Here is a 23,388-nt window from a genome sequence, read left to right as displayed (position 1 = left end):
GAGCGGCGCGGAGCCCGCGGAGCCCCGGCAGCCGCAGCCGGAGGAGGCGGCGGCGGCGGCCGTGGTTCCAGCCATTTCTCCGCTCCGCCGCTGTCGTCTCCGCGCCGCGCTTCCCGCATGGCCGACCCCAGCCCAGCCGGCACGCCGCGCACCCGCCACCCCGCCGCCGCGATGCCGCAGAGCCCGACGCGCATGTCCCGCCTGCGGGAGAAAGAGGAGTTGCGGCAGCTGAACGACCGTCTGGCCGTGTACATCGACAAGGTGCGTAGCCTGGAGACGGAGAACAGCGTGCTGCAGCTGCAGGCGACCCAGCGGGAGGAGGTGCGCGGCCGCGAGGTCACCGGGCTCAAGGCAATCTACGAGGCGGAGCTGGCGGACGCGCGGCGGGCTCTGGACGACACGGCGCGGGAGCGCGCCAAGCTGCAGATCGAGCTGGGCAAGATCCGCGCCGACCACCAGAAGCTTCAGGGCAGGTGGGCAGCGGGGAAGGGCTGGGAGAGGCCCCGGGGATGTGGGGATGGAGATGGGATGGGGATGGCCGCTCCCGGGTGTACCGGCGGTGCGCGCCCGCCCGCGGAACCGGCGGGTCCCGATCTGGCTCCCGCGGTGAATTCTCGCCTGGGAATGAATGAAGGAATGAATGAGGCAGAGGCAGCGCTGCCGCTCCGCCCCGGCGGGAAGCACCGTCCCGGAGCGCCGCCCCCGCCGGCAGCAGGTCCGCCGGTCCCCGGAGCATCCCCGGTGGTGCGAACGTGGGTCCGGAGTGCGCCAGGAGGGCACGAGTGGATATAAAGTGAAGCAGGGGGAATCTAGGTTGGATATTAGGACGAAATTCGTTGCTGTGTGGGCGATGTGGCACTGGAGCGGGTTACCCGGAGAGGTTGGTGCTTGGAAAATCGGATGGAGCGCTTTGGTTGCCAGCCGCATTAAGGGAGAGCTTAGAGCACCTTCCAGCACCTAAAGGAGGCTGGAGAGGGGCTTCTGACACGGGGATGGAGTGATAGGACAAGGGGTGATGGCTTTAAGCTGAAGGAGGGCAGGTTTAAATTGGATACTGGGGAGACGTTTTTCCTAGTGAGGCCCTCTGGGCTACCCAGAGAAGCTGTGGCTGTCCTATCCCTGGGGCTTACTTAAAACAAAAGAGCACTGCAATTCCTGTGCGTCTTGCTGACTGTTCAGATGTCACAAAAGGCAGATTCGTGTACACACGTCCTCCAGATTGCCTACCGGCTTTACGCCTTTGTGGCACAGTGCCAAGATCTCTGCTCTTGCAGTGAACTGATTTGTGACACCACATTTTTGCTCCTTACACATCTGACTCGATTCAGTTGTTCTTTTGCTTCCTTGTTTGTGTTCACCTTAAATTCGATTTCTTTGATTTTTCTTTTGTAGTTTTAGGCCCACTTGGCTTGTAGCTTTAGTCTTGGAATCACAAGGTTTATGAGTATTGCAAGAAAAAACCCCCACCCTGGAGTTGCTAATCTTCCTCTCCCATTGTGTAACCTGCTAATTTTGATAAATGTGCTCTCAGCCCTGATTTTTCATAATGAAAAAGATATTTAGTGTGTGAAGCAGCATATTGATGTTTTCATGTGTCTGCAGACAGCCCCAGTATGTTTCGGAGTTTTGACTTGTTATTTTAAAAAAAAATAAAAAAATCATGAGTTTTTAGTAGGGAGTCTGGTCTTGAGGTTACCTCTCAGCGCCCCATGAAGGCCTTAAATCAAAGTGATTGTTGACAGTGACAGGGAAAGCCAGGTGTAGCTGCAGAAAGGCACTAAAGTGACATGACTCAAAGGTCAAGCCAGGAATTTCCATCTCTGTGACTTTTTTGAGGAAGACACACTCTTCTGTCGGCTTCTCAAAAGAGTGCATGTGGAGGACTGGGCTCTAGTGCACTCTGTAGTAGATTTCCTTTCTGTGGCTGGAACCAGGCCATTAATGATGTAAACACAGAGGTTCTTTGTATTCTGTTTTACCTTGTCCTGTGATGGAATATTTGGGGGGAAAAAAAAAAATGACTTCGTAGGGAAAGGGGGTTGTTCCTGTGCTGCAGCTACAGCCTCTTTTTAAAGAGTGAAGTCTTAGTGCTTGATAGCTTGTCAGTACTTGTCCCAAAAAGTTCATCTTTGTGCTCCACAGAACACAGAGTATGGATCTGGACAACTCCTGAATAGTCTAGTAAAACAAACAATTAATGCTGTTTAAGGCTGCTGGATTCCACTTGTTTGTGGCTGTTTGGTGTTGTTTGTGCAATTTTCTATGACACCTTTGAGTATTTTTAAGATGGATATCTCAGCTTATCTGTGATTCTATTTACGAAGGCTTAAAAAGGAGCAAAAGGAGTTTTTTGCCTGAACTGGAGCACACTCCCTGATGACTTCTGAAAGCTGTTAAGTTGTATTATAACCTGATGAAAAATACTCTTAAAACACAGATGTGCGTGAGAGTGCTGTCAGGTTTAAGAGTTTGCAAGGTAAGATGAGAATTTGTGTTCTCAACAGAATTTTCCTTGCCCTCTCAGAAAGCGTAATTGCAGTGAGATGTATGAAGTGGCTTTAGTTTAATTATGAGTATGTAGTAGTTTGGATCTAACAGAAACACTCGAAAAAAAAAGTTTTCAGGCGTGCTCGGTTCATGTGGATCAGATATCCTGGTACCCATGTCATAAGACTCAGATTAGCGATGGCTTTGGTTCCCTTGAGAACCAGTGAAGATAAATGGTAGAAAAAATAGCTCTCAAGATGTATTTGGACTGTGGAGGGAGTACAGATGATTCCTCACTGAGTTGTCTGAAGCTGGTCAATATGATTCATGATCTATCAGGTCTCCCTGTGCTGTTTGAGTATTTTTGCAGGTGTTGTTATTGTTCCCCCAGGTACATGTGCAACTCTGCTTTCTCTAGTTAGGGCGACATTCTTCTTAATTGCTTGATCGATTTATTTTATCCCAGTCATCATTCAGCCCCTTGGCCTCAGTAGTGCATCAGACCCAAACTTCTAGTTGCTTTCAAAGCGCTATAGGACTTTTCTTATTCTTTCTTTGCAAAAATTAAATTTGAAGCCCAGTCACCTATTTGCTGACTTTAACTCTGATTTGCTGACTTCAGTGTCATATTTATGGTGTGATGCACCAAAAGCTTGCTCTGTTCATACTTTTAATCCCTCAAGAAAAACTGCATTTGTTTCTATAGCTGATCCTGCTGTATATAACAGGCTTGTTGCATACACTTCTTCTAGAGTGCCTGCCATGCAGTTGGTACTGCTGTAGCAAAATAAATACCAAGGCTTCCCTTGGTATGTCAAATCTTAGAGAACTAGGGGGGAAAAAGTGAGGAGAAAAAAAAACAACCAATCTCTCTATTTTTGTTGTGAGGAGGGGATGGGGAAATTATATGCATAGTTGTAAAAGTGAAAAGAAGCTTGTCATGGCTAGAATGAAGATAAGGGAAAATCTCTGTATCTCAAAACTTTGGGGAGTGGGGGTCAAAAACTAAGCGATCCCAGTATGGGGTATAACTGGAATATTTTATTGAATGCGAGAACACAATTTAAGGGCCTTTAGGGTTGGACATGTTAATGAGGAGGACGAGCTATATTAATTAGGGAATTACACAAGTGTTACTGCAGTTTAGCCAATAGGTTAATTTTTCTCTCAACTGGGATTAAAGGGATTAAGGGGGTTTAGACATAGCCTGATAGAATCATCTCAAAGTCCTTTTTGATTTTGCTGCAGGAGCCAGAGTAAGTCTTATAGTTGTACTTCAGCAGGTCTTACGAGGAAGGTCCAAATCACAAGATTGTTGTCAGCTCTTGTTGCCCAAGGTTTATGGTTCAAATTGATCCGATTCTTTTTGCTGACAGCTGGGTCTGGGCCCCTACAGTGGGGGGAAAAAAGATGTAATTTGAATTTAGAGGTATGGAACTCTTGGATAGCTTTTGGGAGGAGGAGAAGAGGGAGATCTCATCTCTTCTCTAATATGTGAAAGAATTGGGAGAAGTTACTGGTTTCACAGTATTTCCAGTTCATTTTCTCTTTGTCGATTAGGCAAGACTGTACTGTATGCTTTGCCATTGGTGATAGCTGTTGTAAAGACATCCCTCTACTTCGTTCCTTTAAATAAATAAATATTTAATTGTGACTGCCACTATTCTGCAGTCAAGGGCTGTGGAAGACACCAGCTGTAGTTCAACAGCCTAAGCTCATAATGATGATTGAAACTGGTCTTGGGAACTTCATGATCCTTGCTCTTGCTTCCACAGCCATTCACTTTTTGTTGTATAACTGCATATTGCACTGAGTTGAGAAACATGGCTGGAAAACCAACTGTGATCCTGCTCACTGCCTTGGCTGGAGCTTCACACTGCTGCAAATTTCATATTTCCTTGAGAAAAGGGCAAAATATACAATGCATGCAGAGCAGTGAAATACATGATCCTCAGGCAAGTCATAATGTCATCATTTAAACAGCAGATACAGGAGTAAAGCTCCCAATTGTTCCATCACTCCAGCGTCCAACGGGCTGGATAAAACTTCCACTTTTGAGTGGAAGTGTGTCATGCTTTAATCATGTACAGCAACTGCAAACCAGGGAGAACTGTAGGGCCAGAATGGTGGAGGATAAATTCTGATGTGTAATTTGAGCAATTAACTTGACAATGGCTTACATTGTGAAGTTTCACACAGCTGTGTTACCTATTCATGTTGAACAAGGGCAGTTCACAAAGTCAGGCTGCCTGATAGCTGTTGTCTGTTATTTGGTCTGCTTATGGGGTAAATTTCAGGGTAGTTTTCCACTATTGGAAATCATTTCCAAGATAAGAATATTACTTCCAAGAATGTTCATTATGGGGACTTAAAAAAATCAAAATCCCTGGCTGGATGTGTCTCTATTCTGATTTGTTGTGTGAGGAAATTGCATTGTTTAGGAAGCATAAGCTGGTGTTATGAGTTCTTTTAGGAAACCCCTTGTTTACATTTGTCTTGGACAGGCAGAGATTTCACTGTGGCAGTTTTCCAATGATGAAGTGCATCTGCTCTGGAGATGGTGTGATAAAAGTAACTTTGAAGGAAATTACGTGTTTCACTGAAGATGTTGGTAAAGGAAATAATCTTCCTTTATTATCTTCAGGTGTTTGGTAGAGTACAAGCGTTTAAAGCAAATGTAATTGTGACAAGGAACTAGTACTATTAATTTTAAATATTAAAGAGATTATCTGTCTGTCTTGCTGTGTATCTTGCATTGGGATTAGGCAGTAAAATAAACACCAGTAATAGCTTCCTATCAGCCTGTGGCTTGAATTACTGTGCAAGTGTGGCACTTTGCAGCTGCTACCCTGAGCAACTACACAGAACCGTGTTGTCCTAGTGCAGGCAAAGGTGCACCTGTTCCAGGGTTTTCCATGGTGCATGTGTGGTACGCTGTAATGAGCTAGAGGAACTGTTTTAAGGAAGGTGACTTAAAATTTCTTTTGAAGTGTATTTTCATTATTGTAGGTGATCTTGGAAAGTGAGGCAAAGATTGGAACCTGGGGAACTATGGAGCCTTAATCTGAAATGTGTTTTGATACGTACCAAAGAGCACCCAAAGGAGTAAGGAGTGGGGGAGTAGAGTTATTAACTTGTTGCACTATAATTTGAGCTACTGAAATGTAAGAATATAACTGAAGTTATATTCTTAATTAAGCGTGTATTCCATTCATTGTAGGACATAAATATTTGATCTCAAATATGTGGATCTGTAACAATAACCTGGTAATGGGCAGTGACTTGATACTTAAGTGCTGCATGTATGTAGGTTCTGCTTAGATACCTGTTTAGAGTAGTGGGATTCACACAGATCACTGCTTGTCCAATTACTCTTATTTTCATGTTGATCTCCATACAAAAACTTGAATGATCTTAGTCATAAGTTTTTTATGTTATTTTATGTTATGTTGTTTTAAATCACTTCCTTGCAAAACACAGCCTTACTGTTTTGTCTGCTATAGGGGAAAAATACAGAAAACTGACTGGTAGCCAAGTAAAACATAAAGCATTAATGACTGTAGTTTTTCTACCTTTATTATTTCTCTACAACTGGAGTGGGAAACCAGCCCAGTGTGCAATACATGTAATTTTGTATGGTTGTAAGTATAGGCTTGTAATTATTTAGAATTACAACACTTAGTATCTATGTCTTGGCTGAAAACCAGTGTTTTTCAAGGAGGATTTGATTAATGTTGATAATGCTTTTAATTTCGTGATCTGATTCTGTAAGTACTGGCAGAAATGAGTGGGTAGGTGTGGAAGATGGGAAAAATCTACTTTACCATGGTGGCATCCTGCACTTGGTCAGTTTCAAAGGAGCGTTTAAATTGTACCTCCTGAAATCTGGCTACTGACTGCTTACTTTGCATTAGCGGTGTGGTTTGTCTGGCTCCAGAAAGTCAGTTCAACTTATTAAACTGGTAGAAAATGATCCTTTTCTGCATGGCCTGAGATCACAGGAAATTCTAGGTTGCTGTAAACAATTCCATGGATAAGAAGATCCACACACTTTGAAGTGAAAAGAAAGAAAACCAAGCTGCTGCTTTGAAGATGCAAGTCAACAATTCTTTCTTTGATTTTATTTTCCTTTCATGACTCAAACTACTTGAAGGAGTTCAGTTCAAGCTAATTTCTGAGCACTATAATGGGAAGGTGTTTGAGGTTTTTTTTATTTGTTGTATTCAGATACAGCTTTGGCTTTCTGTGGAGGCAGAAGCTAGCTATTGTCAAGAGGCTGGAGTTCTTCCTGGTGAAAATTAGTAGGTGTAGGGGTGAAGTATGTGCTGTGTACATTAGTTGTTTGTTTTTAATAAATCACACAGGCTTTTCTGATCTTCTTTCCCTTCTTTCCTGTATTCCCTTTAAGGCTGGGATGACACTGCTGAGATGCTGAGATTTCATCTGGCTTTTGGTGTTTGAACTGTTGAGCTCCAGTTTGGTTTTTTTCTGAGAGTGTGTTCAGATGAGCTGCCTTACAGTTAGACCACTCATGACACTAACAAGCAGTAGTGCTTAATTTTAATTCTCCACCCACCCCCTTCTGTGGCTTCAGTTGCATTGAATTACAGTATGGCTTCACAGCTAATCTTGTTGTAAACAAGCAAGGAAGGGCTGATCTAACTGGTTATTCTTTCTCTAGTGGTACAGATACTGTTTAATTACGGGTTTTAATTATGTTGTTGTTGCTAGTCCATATTATACTTCATTTTCCTCTGCTGACCCATTGGCAAGAATATTCTTCTCAGCTGCCTACCAGCTTGTAAAAGCATCAAAAAGGTATTGAATCAGTGCTAGAGGCTGAAGTGAGTTTAATGGGGACAAATGGGAAAAGTAACCCATTGCAACTGGTCCAGAGGCCCCTTGCATCCCAGGTATTAATTACCTCAGGAGACCTAAAGGGGTATCGATGGGCTTTTGGTGTAGCCACAGTGGCTACAAAGAATTTTAAACAATTATCAACCCTGTCTGGCCTCTCAGAAGATCCTTCCATTGTGGGATTTCTGCAAGTCAAAGATCAGCAAGTACCAACAGCCACTAAAACAGTACATAGACAATATCGAACAAACCAAGACGCTGTGATTCCCATCCATAAGATGATTTGAGAGCTGGAGAGCCAAGGAGTGGTCAGTAAGACCCACTCACCTTTCAGTAGCCCCATCTGACCTGTACATAAGTCTGATGGAGGATGGAGACTGACTGTGGACTATTGTGGCTTGAATGAAGTCATCCCATGTTGAGTGCCGCTGTGCCAGACATGTTGGAGCTCCAGTACGAACTGGAGTCCAAGACAGCGAAGTGTTGCACCACCACCAATATTGTAAATGTGTTCTTCTCCATCCCCTTAGCAGCAGAGTGCGGGCCACAGTTTGCTTTCACCTGGAGGGGTGTGCAGTACATCTGGAACCGATTGCCCCAGGGATGGAAACTCAGTCCTGCCATCTGCCACAGACTGATCCAGGCCACACTAGAGAAGGGTGAGGCTCCAGAACACCTGCAGTACATTGGTGACATCATCATATGGGGGGACACAGCAGAGGAAGTTTTTGAAAAAGGAAAGGATTATCTTTGGCTTGGTTTCAGCACGAAGTCTTGTGAGAGAGGCTCTCTTTTCCATGTTTTGAATCAAGCTTTTCCCAACAGTGATCAAACAGCAAAGGCCTACTCTGGGCCCTCATATTTCCTAATAGGTGATGGAGATTGGTTTTTTTTTTTACAGATATACCATAGCAAGACATTTTTATATCCCTCTTTTTCCTACTTTGCTGCACACCTTCCTTGCATGCTGAGGTTCCAGCAGGCCTGGGTGGGAGAGGAGGGACACAGGACAAATGCCTCACTGAATAATGCAGAGAGCTGGAACTAGGAACCCTTGTGTCCAAAACCTAAATCCTGTGCTCTTGTCTGAGCTATCTACGTAGCTGTGAGTCTGAGAAGCGAAATGTCAGAGAAGAGACTGGATAAGAGTCGAGCTGCAGGAATGAAAAATTTGAGAAGGGAGTGTTTGTGCATGGTGGGGGCTCTCACAGCCTCCTTGTCCCTTGGGTGCTCCCACAGGAGAGCAGGTGCTAATCCCTCAGGATCAGGATTAGCCAGTGTTAGCACTGGCTGTTAGTCTGTTACGTAAAGGCTGCCATGTGGTGGCTGTGGTGCTCAAATGTCCAGACATGGATCCCATCCCCGCATCCTTATGCAGTGCAAGCCTCTGTGCAGACACCTCTCCTGAGCACGATGTCAAGTGCAGGTCATCTTGAAAAAGCATCTTTTAAACCTTAGAGTCTCTCTTCTTAAAAATTGTGTTGATTTTACGTTAGTTTTGTTTTGTTGAGAAATTTCTATTGTTTCCTATAAGCAGTTCAGTAATTAAAAGAAGTAGTGGGTGTATTCTGAATCTTGTTCTTAAGAATCTTTATCCAATCTTCAAGTCTTCTCAGAATTATATTGTTAATTCTGATTTTTTTGTTTGTTTGGTTGGGTTTTGTTTTTGTTTTTTTGTTCACTTCTGGAAAGAAAAGTGTGAGAACTGATGAAGTGCTTGCTGTGGTATTATTGAGCCTGAGACTGTCCATTCCTGTAAAATGTTCATAGTTTGATGATAAGCATCCTATCCTTCTCTATGCTACTGCCCTTGCTAGAGAAACGTGGGTATTCCAGAAAGAAAGAGAACAAACTCTGAGGTCGGCAAATTTGTGTTGCACATTTGAACATGGCTGCTTATGCTCTCAAAGATCAAGAAACACTTCGATTTCTGAATATGGGTTTCTTTTCCCTTATTTTTGATAGTAGCCAGTTGTAGCCAATTTGTGGAAAATTAATTTAGTCTGAAGAGCATGTCTGAAGGTTGTGTTTATGTGGCATTACTGTTTCTTGTTTGATTTCTTTGAACAATTTGTTTGGGTGAACAAACATCACGAAATTGTTTGACCACTTGTGTAGACACAAAAACTAATTTGAAGGTAATTTGAAAAGCTTGTGTGCTCGTTTTCATAAAGACAGAGAGACACCTTTACCTTTGATAAAAACACAGTTTTCCCTTTTGTGTATGTTTTGTGGACTTGAGGCTCTTGACTTTCCTCTATAGGTTTCTACAGCCCAAGCAAAATATTAAGCTGCTGTTACAGCAGGTGAGAAAAGCAGAACTAAGGAGTTGATTTTAATTTGAGTAAATTAAGCTAAGACAAAATGTTTTTGCCAGGTGTATCTCAAGTTTGAGATGTAGATTGGTTTATTAGTCAGCAGTCAACTTCGGGGGCACTTCTAGACTTTCTTACCACTTTCTCTGGTTTATTCCAGCTATGCAAAAAAGGAGTCTGACCTAAGTGGAGTCCAGTCTAAACTCCGAGAGTGTGAAGCTGCCCTCAATTCTAAAGAAGCTGCTCTGGCCACAGCCCTTGGTGATAAGAAAAGTCTGGAGGGAGAAGTTCAAGAGTTGAAAACTCAAGTTGGACAGGTGCGAAGACAAAATCTTTAACCATCACCATTAGCACTGGAAGCAGTGTTGAGTAGGCTTCTGAGTTCAGTACTGTTCAGTTTATTCATAACATGAATGGTGGAATAGAGTGCTCTTAAAATTGCAGGCTCTGAAGTGGCAAGAGATGGTACTTACGGGGAGGAAAGCAGGTCAAGATTCAAAATAAGGTTGACATGTTTTAGAAGTGAACATTTAGAAGTGTTTTAGAGAGACAGACTGACTTCAGAAAGATGGATAACAAATAGCTGACAAGTATCAGTTTGTGATTCTCTCTGCCCTCCTTTTGGTTCTGCCTGTGGTCCTTCATCTTCTGGGTGTCTTACAGAGCAATGAGGAAAAAAAAGTTGTCCTAGAGAGGAGTGGAGGAGACCAGGAAATTAGTATTTGCCATGTATTAAAAATGAAGTTTTGTAGGGAAAAATGGATAAATAGCCTTTTAATGCCAGTTACCAATGTGAAATATCTAGAACTCACTTCTGTAAGCAACTGCAAAAGTGTGTGTGTGTGTGTGGGAAGGCATTAGTAGGGTAAATACTTGATTGTCAAGTTCAACCATAACGTGTAGTTTTCTATAGTTCTGTGTAGCTGAGGTCATTGTGTTGTGTGAGTTCTGTTACGTAATTGTTGTGTTGATTCTTTTATTTCTTAAAGCTTGAGGCTTCTTTAGCTGCTGTCAAGGACCAGCTTATACGTGAAACCTTACAGAAGGTGGATCTTGAAAACCGTTGTCAGAGTCTCACTGAGGATTTGGAATTCCGTAAAAATATGTATGAGGAGGTAAATGCTTTAGTCTCACGAACTAACATTTTTAAAGGGAAGAAGACAACTGGGAGGTCATTCCAGGATTCTAAAATAATTTAGGTTGGGAGGGACCTCAGGAAGTTTTCTGAACTCCTACTCAGAGCTGACTGTTCTAGCTGGAAGATTTCTAACTTCCTTTTTCTACAAAAAATATGTTAACTCTGGGTTTTTGTGATAAAATAATTTCATATATCATGTTGTTTCATGTTAAGTTCTGACCATGGTATGCAATGTACATGTCTTTTCATAGTAATGAGAAAGTGGGTTAGTAATTTTTCTCATAATCCCTCTACGAGAAATAAAGTGAAGAGGGACACTCAGACAGGTGCTGTGGACTTGTAAAGGTTTTAATTTCAAACCTTTCTAATAGGATGCTTTTGAATAATGGAAACAAAAGTTGATGAACAGTTGTCTTTTACAACTTACTCTTGCCACCCTTTCACTAAAATCCTTGAGGCTTTCCAGGAGGAACCTTAGGGAAGTAACAATGTACCTAAACTTTATTGTCTTTTGTTCCTTGTGCACTTTTCGTTCCTGGTAGTATTTTTGTCTCTGTTCACGTTATTGGAATCCCCTTTTTTTGGGGGGGGGGGGGTTGCAGGCAAGCGTACAAACAAAGCAGGAAAATGCTGTTTAGTGAAAGTGACTGTTCCATTTCACAACTGCACATCTTGTGCAAGCACAAAAGATACCTCAAGAAAGAGCGATGTATTTCTAAACTCATCATATTGAGGTGTATTTGTTTGAATATGCAGACAGCTCTCAGAAGGAAATGTGACTTTACATGCTGATGGTATCCTAGCTCTTATTTCAGTGACTGGCTATTGCAAAATAAGGTGCTTATTTATCTGTGCAGATCAGACTGGGGAAATGGCTCTGTGTTTCTACTAAAAGTTTCAATGTCAGACAAATCCACAAGGGTAGCTAAAACCTATATAACTCTCCACTCAGCAGATAGTCTTCTAAAAATTTTGTCTTGTGTTTACTAAATGTTACTCTCTTTTTCTGGTTTTCATAGGAAATCAATGAGACAAAAAAGAAGCATGAAACTCGCTTGGTTGAGGTTGATTCTGGGCGTCAGATTGAATATGAGCATAAACTGGCCCAAGCCCTTCATGAAATAAGAGAGCACCATGATGCACAAGTGAGGCTGTACAAAGCAGAGCTTGAGCAGACTTACCATTCCAAAGTGAGAACTTATTTTCATACAGTTGTTTGATGCACTTTGTTTTTGTTTTACTTGCATTTCAGAGTATTTTATTATGGAGCTTGGCTTAAAATTACTGTGCTTTTGAACGTGAATTTGCATTTTCACATCTCGTTTTGGGAGCAGGTTTAGTCCTCATGAAGAGTAATAATAATATAAGAGTAGGGCACATATTGTGAAGGTGAACTGTAGAGGGGAAAAGGGATTAATGCTGGGATTACTGTGAATTCAAGGAAAGGTTATGTGTTGTTATGTATCATACTTAACTTTGATGATCAATCAGGTGTCCCATATTTTGTATAAAAGTTATTTCATAATAGGACTTGCTGAGAACACAGCAAGAGTAGGGTCCTCTGACCCAGTACAAAACATTTGGAAGTTTTACCATACCCAGTGACTTCTGTTTTTCACTCTTCTAGAGGGAAAGTGAACTCAGGCTGAAATCAGTTATACTTCATTGTTTCCTTCCTCTGCTGTTATTCCGCAGTTATGTCAGGAGGCATCTTGATGTCTCAACTGAACCTGGTTTCTGTGGCTATACTTATTGCAGTTAGTATTTTTAAAAGCAAGGGGGGATGTGACAGCAGAAAAGTTAATACAAACTGAATTTAGTAGCACAGTTTTCAGTCTTTTCAGCCTGCTTATCTTCAGGGCTTCTATCTGACTTGGAAAAGATGATTTAAAATAAGATCTAGCCAAAAGTACATAATGAAGGCTTTTTTGATCCCTCTCCTCAGGTATATTGTTTCTGTATTTTTGGACTCCTATTTAAAAAAAAAAATTATATTCCAGTGCATCATCAACAAGTTCAATAATAAGTCTGTGATGCAGCTCAAGTGTGTGTTGTGTTGTTCAGCAGGAATGAGGTAGTTATTTTTAAAAAGTAAAAGTATTTAAGATTGAGGTTGTGATTGAGCGAAGCAGGTAGTGGCTTATGGCACTGGTGCTGTAATCTATAGACACATTACCAATTTGCTTATGTTGGCTGAAAATTAACAGGTTTGCTTGTTTTAAGACAATTGGTAATTTCAGTTTGACTTCTTGTTAAACACACTCAAAAGCAGTGCTGCAGTAATTAAATAAACATTTGCCAGCAGGAAAACTGACCTTAGCTTCAGCAATGTCTATGAGGGAAACTTTCAAGGTTTTAATCCTAGCATAAATATTCAAAGTACTGTGATTTCAGGTAGGGCCACACCATATTTAACCCCTGAGGAAAGAGATGTCTCACGGTGTTAGAGTGGCACAGAGGAACAGGAACTTCATGGCTTTAGTGTCGAATATGTGTTTTTGAGTGATTCATCTTCCTTTTAGCAAAAGCTGCTTTGAAACTGATGTCTTAACCTGTTCTACTGCAGCTGGAGAGTGCCAGATTGTCTTCGGAGATGAACAGCTCTGCAGCCGACACAATCAGAGAACAACTGAATGAAAGTCGGTTGCGAATTGAGGGTCTGTCTTCCCACATCACCAGCCTTCAGAAGGAGGTAAAAAGATGTTTGTGACTCTCCAGTCCTGCTAATTACCATTACCTTTTATTAAAGGACTTTCTTTCACTTAACTTATAAGTATGTTCACTATCATGACTTGAATATGTCTTCTGTTCTGTACTTTTTCAAATTCCTTAATGTCTCCTTCTGACAAACTTGATTTTTCTCCTGTGCAGTATTCTGCTGCAGAGTATTTGAAATATGGTGGTGTTAAATGGCTTTTGTGAAAATTTTTGTGGATAGATGGGGCAATTTTAGACAAGAGAGCTCTGTGTTAAAAGTTCTTGACATTCGAAGCAATTTAATTCTGTAGTAACTGGACAGCCTAGTGTAGGATTCCACAAAGCAACATTCAAACCCAGAACTGGAATATACAGTTTCTATTCACTGTCTCTTTTTATTCTAGATCTTGCTTGAATCTAGACCTCTAAAAAAACCCCAAAAAACCAACCAACCAACCAAAAAAAAACCCCATGAAGCGATCTTACCAGGATTAGGATGAAATACGACACTGAGTAAATACATCAAATAACTTGAACATTTGTAGAGCAGGGTCTTGAGCAGAAACTCATTATACTTATATCACACCCAAAGATGTATGACACAATGTCATATATTCAGTATTAATTTGATTGGAGTACTAGAGTAAGTATACTATGAGAAGTATTAGGAGTTTGTTCTGAAGTGAGCTTTTGTAACTTACTAATCATTTGAAAATGCAACAAAATTTCTTTTTTGGAAGAATATGAATTGTCTTTGATCCTTTCTGTGATACATTTTGAATTGTATTCCTCCTGTACAGTGGACTCTACTAGGACATGTAAATTCTGTGTATTTTGACTGAAAAATATAAATGCAGGAGACATTATTTTATAATGTTCCAGATAAGTTCGCAAATACTTATGTATGAGTCTTCCCAGTTTTCCTGTTGTATAGTCAAGTTACTCTCTGGAAAAGAGCAGGTTAATGTAATGAATGTGCATGAGGTTACAGAGGAATCGGGTTGAAAGTTTTGGCCACTTAAATCTTATTTCTTCATTTAGATTAACATCATCTTTTGATGGTTCAGTCAGATTTGGGTTTTTTTTTTAGTTAATTACCTGTGTTCTGTTACTTTGGGAGCAACAGCTACATTCAGAGAACTTCTGAATTTGCAGAGATAACTTCAAGCCTATCAAAAAGAACCTGTCTGTTTGACTGTGATTTTCCAGCAAAAGAAACATTTTCCTGTGGGGTTTGGGTTTTTTTTGGGTTTTTTTTTTGTTTGTTTTGGTTTGGGTTTTTTTGTGTTTGTTTTTTTTTGTTTTTTTTTTTTTTTTGGTAGATTAGTGATGTCAACCAGTACCGTTTTGTTTTTTATTTTACTGGCACTAACTTCAGTTTGGTTTTCTTGGAAGGAAACTCTTACCACTGGTGCTGGTCTGGTTTGATTTGCCAACGCTGAGCGCTGAGGTAGTTTCCACTGTGATCTTCCATGTGACATTTATTAAATTTCTTATCTGACTCTTAACAACCAGTTACACTGGTCCTCTGTCTCAGACATGTAGAGTACCTGTTTTCACTATCTCTGGACTGTGATAACTTCCTAAATAGAGTTCATGCATGGCAATTGCCAACAACTTGGTGATTGTGGGGCATTGATTCCTGTGTCTGTCCTTTAAATTAAAAAAATCTGAAGACACTATCAAACAGAAGAAAGCATGCTTATGGAAGGTAAACCTTAAATCTGTCATCACTTGGCCTTTCTTTGATAAGCGTTCCATTTGGTATGTACAATATAAGGTTTTGCTGGCTTGAAGGGATTTTTGATGTGACAAATTAGCTTTCCTGTCATAAAAAAAAGGAATGCTTATTGCTGTACTTTGACAATGGGCAGACAGGCTTTCACTGACAACAACCCCTCTTCTTTTAGTGGCACCTCCCTCCCAGAATTGGAATTGGCAGCAGTAAACTGAGGTGGGGAGCAGACGTCTGAAAGCTAAAGAGCAATTACTGTAGAGTCTGAAGTAAACTGAGCTGAACTTTGGTCATGGATCCAATTAGGCTGGAAAAGATCTTTTGGATTGAGTCCAAGCTGTGACTGAACACCACCATATCAACCAGACCATGTCCTTAAACACCTCCAGGGACAGTGACTCCACCCTGGGCATCCCATTCCAATGTCTAATCACCCTTTTCTTTCTGTAAAGAAGTTCCTCCTAATGCCCAACCTAAATCTCCCCTGGTGCAGCTTAAGACTGATCCTGTGTCCTGCCCAACACCTCTTAAATGGTTTAACTCTTGAGTTCAGTTTTTCTTTCATGAGTAAATTCAGGTGTAGTAGCATATTTCCAGATTTCAGAAAAATAGAGCAGACAGTCACCTCTCAAAGTATGTTCTAAATTTCATTGGAACTTGAGTGTTGAGATGTTATGTTTGTAGTAGGTGGAGTGGAGGGTGAATTTGAATTCAGAAGCAGGGGAGGATGTGCAACTTTGCGTTCTGAAATTCATGTTGCCTGAATAGCAAAGCACATGAGGGTTTCAGTGAGGTTTCCTTTGCACCACTGATGTGTTTTCAATGCTTTTCTAGTCTAGAGCATGGCAAGACAGAGCACAAGAGCTTGAGAGCAGCTTGGCAAAGGAACAGGAAAATGCCCGCAAACTGCTGATTGAGAAAGAGAAGGAAATTGCTGAGATCAGAAATGTCATGCAGGAACAACTGAGTGACTACCAACAACTTCTGGATGTTAAACTGGCACTTGACATGGAAATCAATGCATACCGGAAATTGCTGGAGGGTGAAGAGGAGAGGTACTAAAGAATGTAGCAACAAATGGTGGTATCCCTGTGTTCCCCTTACTTGTCTCTTTCTCTGTTAAAAGGCAGTTCCTACTGGTGCTTGACCACAGTTTCCAGAGCACTGGTTTTGCCCCCTCCTCTCTGACAGACTTAGTTCTAAGTCCCCATGAGTCCTTGGGTATCAGACCTACAGCTCCCAGGGCAACAAACACCATTTTTTTAGTTAAGGTTCAGCAGGGGTGTTGTAATTAACTGTCATTTGTACATTTTGTTTAGTGCCATGGTTAATATTCTTTTTTAAAATTATTAGAAGGTTAATTAATTGTTAGCCAAATTTCCTTAAGTATAGAATAATTTTAATGAAATAATGGCCAGTATGATTGTCCAGCTTATCACTTAGCTGCATTTTTCCACATCTGGCCTCAGAGTTCATCAGTACTGAGAATTTTCACCTGATGTCACGGCTGTCATTTAAAATAGTTTGGTACTTCACTGTATTCTGAGCTGGGCGAGGCCGACACCTCTAAAGTGTGGGGATGAAACAGCAAAAGCTTTTGTGCCATCTGGGTTTTTGCCTAAACTTCCTACAGTGGCTTAAGTCTCCCTAGGGTTTTTTTTCTTTTCAGTCTTTAACAAATGCATAGAGATGCTTTTGTGATCTTACTATAGTAGTCTGTCAGTAGTCCATGCTGCAGGAACATTAATCAGTTGTTTGACAGCATTTTATTCAAATCTTCAGAAAGCACTTCAGGCTTCATTTCTTCATCTAAGATGCTTTGTTTACTATATTGCTATATAATTCTATGGGAAGAAGAGGAGATGGAGGACAGTTTATAAAAAATGGTGGAAAAAGTAACACCAAAGTGTGATTGTAGAATTGTGGAATTGCTAAGGTAGGAAAGACGTCTGGGATTGAGTTGAGCTGCTAACCCAGTACTACTATGGTCAGTGTGTCGCACAAGTGTTTTCAACACTTCCAGGGACGGTGGTTCCACCACTTCCCTAGGCAATGCCTGTCCACCCTTTCAGGAAGAAATTTTTCCTAATATCCAATCTAAATCTCTCCTGGTACAACTTTAGCCATTTCCTCTCACCCTTTCCCTTATTAGCTGGGAGAAGTGGCCAACACTCACCTCAACCTTCTGTCCGGGAGTTAGCTGTAGAGAGCAAGAAGGTCCCCCCCACTCCAAGCCTTCTTTTCTCCAAGCTCATATGGTGTGTGCATCTCTTTTCACTTTCTTCAATACAGGTTGAAACTCACCCCAAGCCCATCCTCCCGGGTGACGGTTTCCCGGGCTTCGTCGAGCCGCAGTGTCCGAACAGCTGGAGGGAAGAGGAAGAGGATTGATGTGGAGGAGTCTGAAGCAAGCAGTAGTGTTATAATTTCCCACTCAGCTTCTGCCACTGGGAATGTGTCCATTGAGGAGATAGATGTCGATGGAAAATTTATCCGTTTGAAGAACACCTCTGACCAGGTTGGAAAATGCATGTTTACGAGGAGTGGAGGTAGAAGGGCATCCTCAGCAGCCTTTCAGCTCTTGGGCTTCATCTTGATATACTGTCACTAAGGAGCTAGTGTGTCTCAAAATAAGCTTTCACACAGTATTCTGGACTGATGACGACTTCTTCCCAATTATTTTAAATGCTTTTGTTTTATTGCTAAGTTGCCCACCCACCAGAGAACTCTTCAGAGTTCTGCATTGCAGGTGGCCTACCTGTAAATATTTACAGATAGCACTGTTACTGACAGGAAATACTGCAAGCAGACATCAGGCTGCTTTAGAAGCCTGTCAGGCACTTCCTCTGCCTTAAAAAGGCCCAAAAGAAATGCATACAAATACAAAAGAAATTAATTGCCAATGTCCTTTGTATCTGCATGTAGCTTTTCTGAATTGTAGTTTTCTGTCTTCCTTGGCTGTATCCACAGTTTTTAGGAGCCCTCAGTTCCCATGCCAAAGCCACCTCAGTTATAGTGACTACTGAGATTATTTGATTTTGTTAATAAGTTGGAGTTTGTATTGGGGGATTACACATATCTACTCAAATGAAAGAATCCTTTGATAAATAAGGATCACAACTTTTCCTTATGTTGCACTCAAACCAATCCTGTTATATTAAGTATATTTCCTGCTTTCCCCTTTGCCCCTCTGACATTACTTGTAATTTCTGCCCCCCTGCCATCATCTCCTGCCTGGGATGTTGGCTGAGAGCGATGACTTCATTGGTGAATGCAAAAAAACCTTGACAGCTGTCTGGGTCTATACAATTTTGTGTTTATGTGACTCAGTTCAGGCAAGTGAAAAACTACTTCCAGTGAATCAGAACCTGCATTTTTTTTTCCCTTTCTGAGTTTTTTGAGCTTGTATTCCCCTCCTACCACATACACCCACTTGTTTACCACACAGATTTCTCCCCCACACCTTTTATTTAACTACACATTTTCTGTTTTGTTCCAAGTGGTTCACAATTTTAGCACTTTGCTAGGGGTCACAGCCTTAGAGGTAAAACACCCTACATGCATAAATTAATGCTGATGGAATAGGTGGGGTTTTTTCCTCTCTTTTCTTAGGATCAACCTATGGGAGGCTGGGAGATGATCCAAAAAATTGGAGACACTTCTGCTAGTTACAGATGTACCTCAAGATATGTACTAAAGGCAGGCCAAACTGTTACAGTAAGTTCTCAAGCTTCAGCTGCTCAGTTTAAATGGACTTCAGGCCAACTTTTGTGTCAGTAAGACACCAAGGTTTTTGTTCTGTCCTTTCTGTGTACATGTTCAGAAGATAATCACCTGTATTTGTATTGTGCATTGGTTATGTCAATTGCTGGGACAGTTGATACTGAGCCATATTTTTCAGAAACTTGCTTTCTACATGGAACAATAATTTTCACCATATACGGGCACATTTACATATTCAAAAGTCTCTGCATTAAAAAATGTGTTTTATTTTAAGAAAATGTTTTATTTTAAGCAGATGCCTGTAATTCCTTAACTGAAGGGGATTCACAAGTGTCACTTAAATGAAAATACATTAACTCAGTAAATAACTTGGAAATGTACAAGACTAGCAAATAACGTTCATGTGTGACTTCTTTTAACAGATCTGGGCTGCAAATGCTGGAGTCACTGCAAGCCCTCCCACTGACCTCATCTGGAAGAACCAGAATTCCTGGGGTACTGGTGAAGATGTGAAAATTGTACTGAAGAATTCTCAGGGAGAGGTAAGGTCACCTCAGATGTGTTTAAACTTGTCTTTCTGTGGTGCCATCACCTACAAATAATACAAATACAAGGTGAAACCATTGTTAGGACTTTACAAAGGAGTGCCCTGGAGTGTTTAGTAAAGTTTTCTCCTTTTGCTTTCCAGCCAAGCACACTTTACCTCTGACTGTCTTAAACTGCAGTTTAGAAATGCAGTTAATTAAGTGTGTGGTTTTTTCCTCTGTATTGAGTTCAAGCAGTAGAATTACTTGTTCAGATACTGCCCTTATGCCAGGACTTGGGCAGTGCCTTAGAATACACTTGAAAAGAAAAGGTTTTAGTGAACTCTTCAGTGATTTGGTTTTTTAAATTAGTTTTCCTTAAAACTGTTTATGAGGAATATTACATTGGAATTAATGAGGAATTAATTCTAGTAAGGTGGGATTTAAAGCTTTGGCTAGAACAGTTACTATGAAATACTGAAATTGAAAGAATATTTAAATACACATCTAAAAGAAAGCAGGTTTTATAAGAACTTGATGAGTGTTTTGTTAGAAAAAGACTTTTTAATCATTAAGAGATTTAAAATTAAACTGTTATGGATGCTGATTATGCACAGCTGTATCTAAAAAGTCTGTAGACAAAATGAGTACAAGTAACTTTCTCAACAGCTGACACTGTCCTTTCTCAAAGTCTAAGTAGATGAGCACCAGATTGTGGGGGTGTCAAATCTTAATATTCTGTTGCAGGAGGTTGCTCAAAGAAGCACTGTCTTCAAAACAACAGCACGCGAAGGGGAAGATGAAGAATTAGAAGGATTTGAACCTCTGGAGGAAGAAGAAGAACTTTCCCACCAGCAGGTATCTTGTCTTAGGTTAACAAGGTTATTTAGGTTGAAAAAATGGAGATACGAGTCATGAAGTCTTTAAAAAAATCATAAAAAATATCATGTGTGGGTGGTATTTTTTATTTTGGGGCTTTTTTTCAGCAGTAATTAATGAAAGCATGGAGCTGTGTTATTGAAAGCAGTGCAAAAATTTTACTTAATATATTCCTTTGGAGAGAAGATTTTTCTTAAAACAAGGTTGGAAAGTTTAAAGATGGGGATTTTTTTTCTTCCTTTTTTCTTCCTTTTCCTGGCAAGATTCCCCCCATGCTAAGTGTTTATGGTAAAGTTTGACTTAAGCAGGTAGACCTAAATTTACGTAACATTTTGAGAATTTAAATCTTTGTCTCTGATAGAGAAAATTATGATAGTGTCTTCTGTTTACATATTTTCTCTGATAGAGAAAATTGGAGATTTAAAGACACTGTAAGAGAAAATGTCCGTTGCACGCTGAAAAAAAATGCAACTCTGAAGGCATATGTAAACGTACAAAAAATGGCTGTGTTGAAAATCATATTTTTTGGCAACCATGAATTTTGACCTATACCTGAATCATAATTTTGTGGCATGTAAAATAGTCAGGTTTTTATTGCAGCTGTGCAGAAGTACTGAAGCACATCCACCTGCTCATGTGGTTTCTGTGATTGTGTAGTTCATCTGCAGTGTGTGTTTTAGTAGCTTTACTTAAGAAACATTATAGAAAGACTAGATTTCTTTAGATAAAAACTCTTAAGCTACTTGTATATGCTCCCTGCTGTATTGACCACCTGTCTAAACTCAGTGATGCTTTTTGACATGAGATCCAAATATGGCAATTATTTGTTTTTCTGATACCTGTCCTCTAATACCTCTCATAGGAAAGGATACATAACATTCTTTTACTTCCAGGGAATAACAGGTTGTTTGAGACCCTCAAAATCCAATTCCCGAGTCCAAGCCCCCTCCCACAACTCACCCCAGTGTGAGATGGGTTTTCCAGACACAACACAAGACTCAATATGGGGGGAAGGGAATTGTATTACAATCACTACACCAATAAATATTATAATACATTATATATACAATCTTAACTATCTCTCCTATGATAAAGCAGTATTTACAATGGATCAAATCTCTTCTCCCTCCAATAAAAGTCCAGAAGGGAAGAAGGAAAAGATCTTTTCCACGTTCAGGGCAGCAGCCTCTCTTCTTCCATGCAACAGCTATAGCTGGATCTCTTTCCATTACACACAAGGGGGGTCTCCTTTCACCCCTCTCGGCCCTTTGACTCCAAGTGAAGGTTTCTCTCTCGTGGGCTGCGGTAGCCGGGACAAAAAGGCTCACTTCACCACGTCATATCACGAAGTTTGGGGGTCTTCGTGATGGTCCCTTTCCTCAGAGGGTTTACCCCTAAGTCAGAATGTCTCGGGCAGCTTTCAGTTGAAAGCCTTTGCCTCAAGAGTTCTGCCAGAGCTCCTGTACTCTGTCTCAGGCTGCCAGCTTGGCAGCAGCAGCAGGGGGGGCAGAGTCACCCCCTCCACATTCCACTTGGCCGTCCCGGTCCAGCTTCCAGGACGCCTCTGAGCTTCGTAGCTCCTCTCTCCAGTACTGCTGCATTCCAAGACTCCCCTCAAGTGGGAGTCCACCACCCCTCCTCTCTAGAAGGTGTCTCAAAAGGGGTTTTGGGGGTTTTTGGTTCAGTTCTTACCCCAAAACTCTGTCTGTAGAGTTTAGCTCTCTCTCTCTCTCTCCATTAGAGATTTCTGTCTCTCTGCTTAGCTGCATGCTTTCTTCTTATCTCTTGGCTTTCAGCCATAGCCTCTGTTCACTGCTGTCTCTGCTGCCATTCCTGCTGCTGCTCACAGTGGAGAAACTCCTCCAGCTCTCAGCTACAGAACTCAGCCCAGTTTAACACTGTTCCAAGTTCTTGTAGCCCCCCTGCCAGGGGCTGGAGGGGCCTAGCCCCCAACGGGGCTCCTGCCCCTTCTCCTTGTGGCTTCAGAACATGGCCACTCTCCTCTTCCACTACCTCATCATCCTTCTTTTCTGGTCTGGTGTGATGTGTTTTAATTTTGCAGGAGTGCTGATTGGGTCCACACCAAGAGAGACACCACCCCCTCGGGGGTTACCATTTTTAACTCTGGGGGAAAAACCACTTTTTTTTTCCCCACCACAACAGCTTTGCATGCTGACTCTTGTTTATCCCATGCCACGCTAATAATTTACTATATTAAAAACATACAGTATATTATTTTGAGTAGCAAAATATTTTACTGCTAGATTTATTTTTTTTTTTGTAATCAAAGATGATTCTCTCTGTTCACCACAGGCAGAGCAAAGGGCATCCAGCAGAAACTGTCTGGTTATGTAACTGCCAGTCATCCAGGTTCCTCTAGTCAAAGTAATCCTTGCCTACAGAGCAGAGCCTTCTCAGAAGCACAACATTATTTTCTGTCTGTGAATTTTGAAGCTGCAAGTTTGATGGCCTTAAATTCCTTTGCCACTGAAAAAAGGAAGGTTTGTAAAAGTATCTTGACTTCCTCGCAGGATGTGAATTGTTGACTCCAAACAAATGTACTGTTTGGAAATTAATGTTCCTGTCTCCCAGATTTATATGCCAGTCTCTTTTTATTGAAACCTTGCTGGAATAGAAATATTCCAGTGTGTTTTGGGGATCGATTTTATTAGATTACACCACTCTAGACTAGTTATTATTGACCTCTTTGTATTTAGGTGCTGTTGGGGATTGGTTTAGAGTGCTTATTCTGCAGGAGGATTCATGTTACATCTTGTAGTTGTGTTGTTAAGATAGCGTTACCAGCTTAAATTTTCCTGTGTGTTTATTTAACAAATAGAAGGCTCTTTTAATATGGATTGCCTTACTTGTTTACAGTTTTTAGGAATGAGACCAAGTCCCTAGAGATCTAGTCTACATTTGTATGGGAAGCAATTGTAATTTTGTCAATGTTGAAAGTTTTTTCTGTCCTTTTTGCATTATTCTGATGTCAAAAAACTTTTAATAAAGTATCTCTGTTTAAGTTGCTGTGAA

General features: G+C 41.1%; 1 protein-coding gene across 1 annotated transcript; it reads left to right on the top strand.

Moving 5' to 3' along the window:
• Positions 1–23,388, top strand: LMNB1 (lamin B1). Its single transcript, XM_032675396.1, has 11 exons — positions 1–473; positions 9,820–9,976; positions 10,649–10,774; positions 11,817–11,987; positions 13,364–13,489; positions 16,064–16,284; positions 17,522–17,747; positions 18,842–18,946; positions 19,375–19,494; positions 20,224–20,334; positions 22,669–23,388. Exons 1-11 carry the CDS (start codon positions 118–120, stop codon positions 22,708–22,710), a joined length of 1,761 nt encoding a protein of 586 aa, XP_032531287.1. The 5' UTR covers positions 1–117; the 3' UTR covers positions 22,711–23,388.

This window comes from Chiroxiphia lanceolata, chromosome Z (genome assembly GCF_009829145.1).
Source record: "Chiroxiphia lanceolata isolate bChiLan1 chromosome Z, bChiLan1.pri, whole genome shotgun sequence".
NCBI classification, from domain to species: domain Eukaryota; kingdom Metazoa; phylum Chordata; class Aves; order Passeriformes; family Pipridae; genus Chiroxiphia; species Chiroxiphia lanceolata.
The sequence above is the reverse complement of the archived record's forward strand: the minus strand, read 5'-3'. Positions and strand labels throughout refer to the sequence as shown.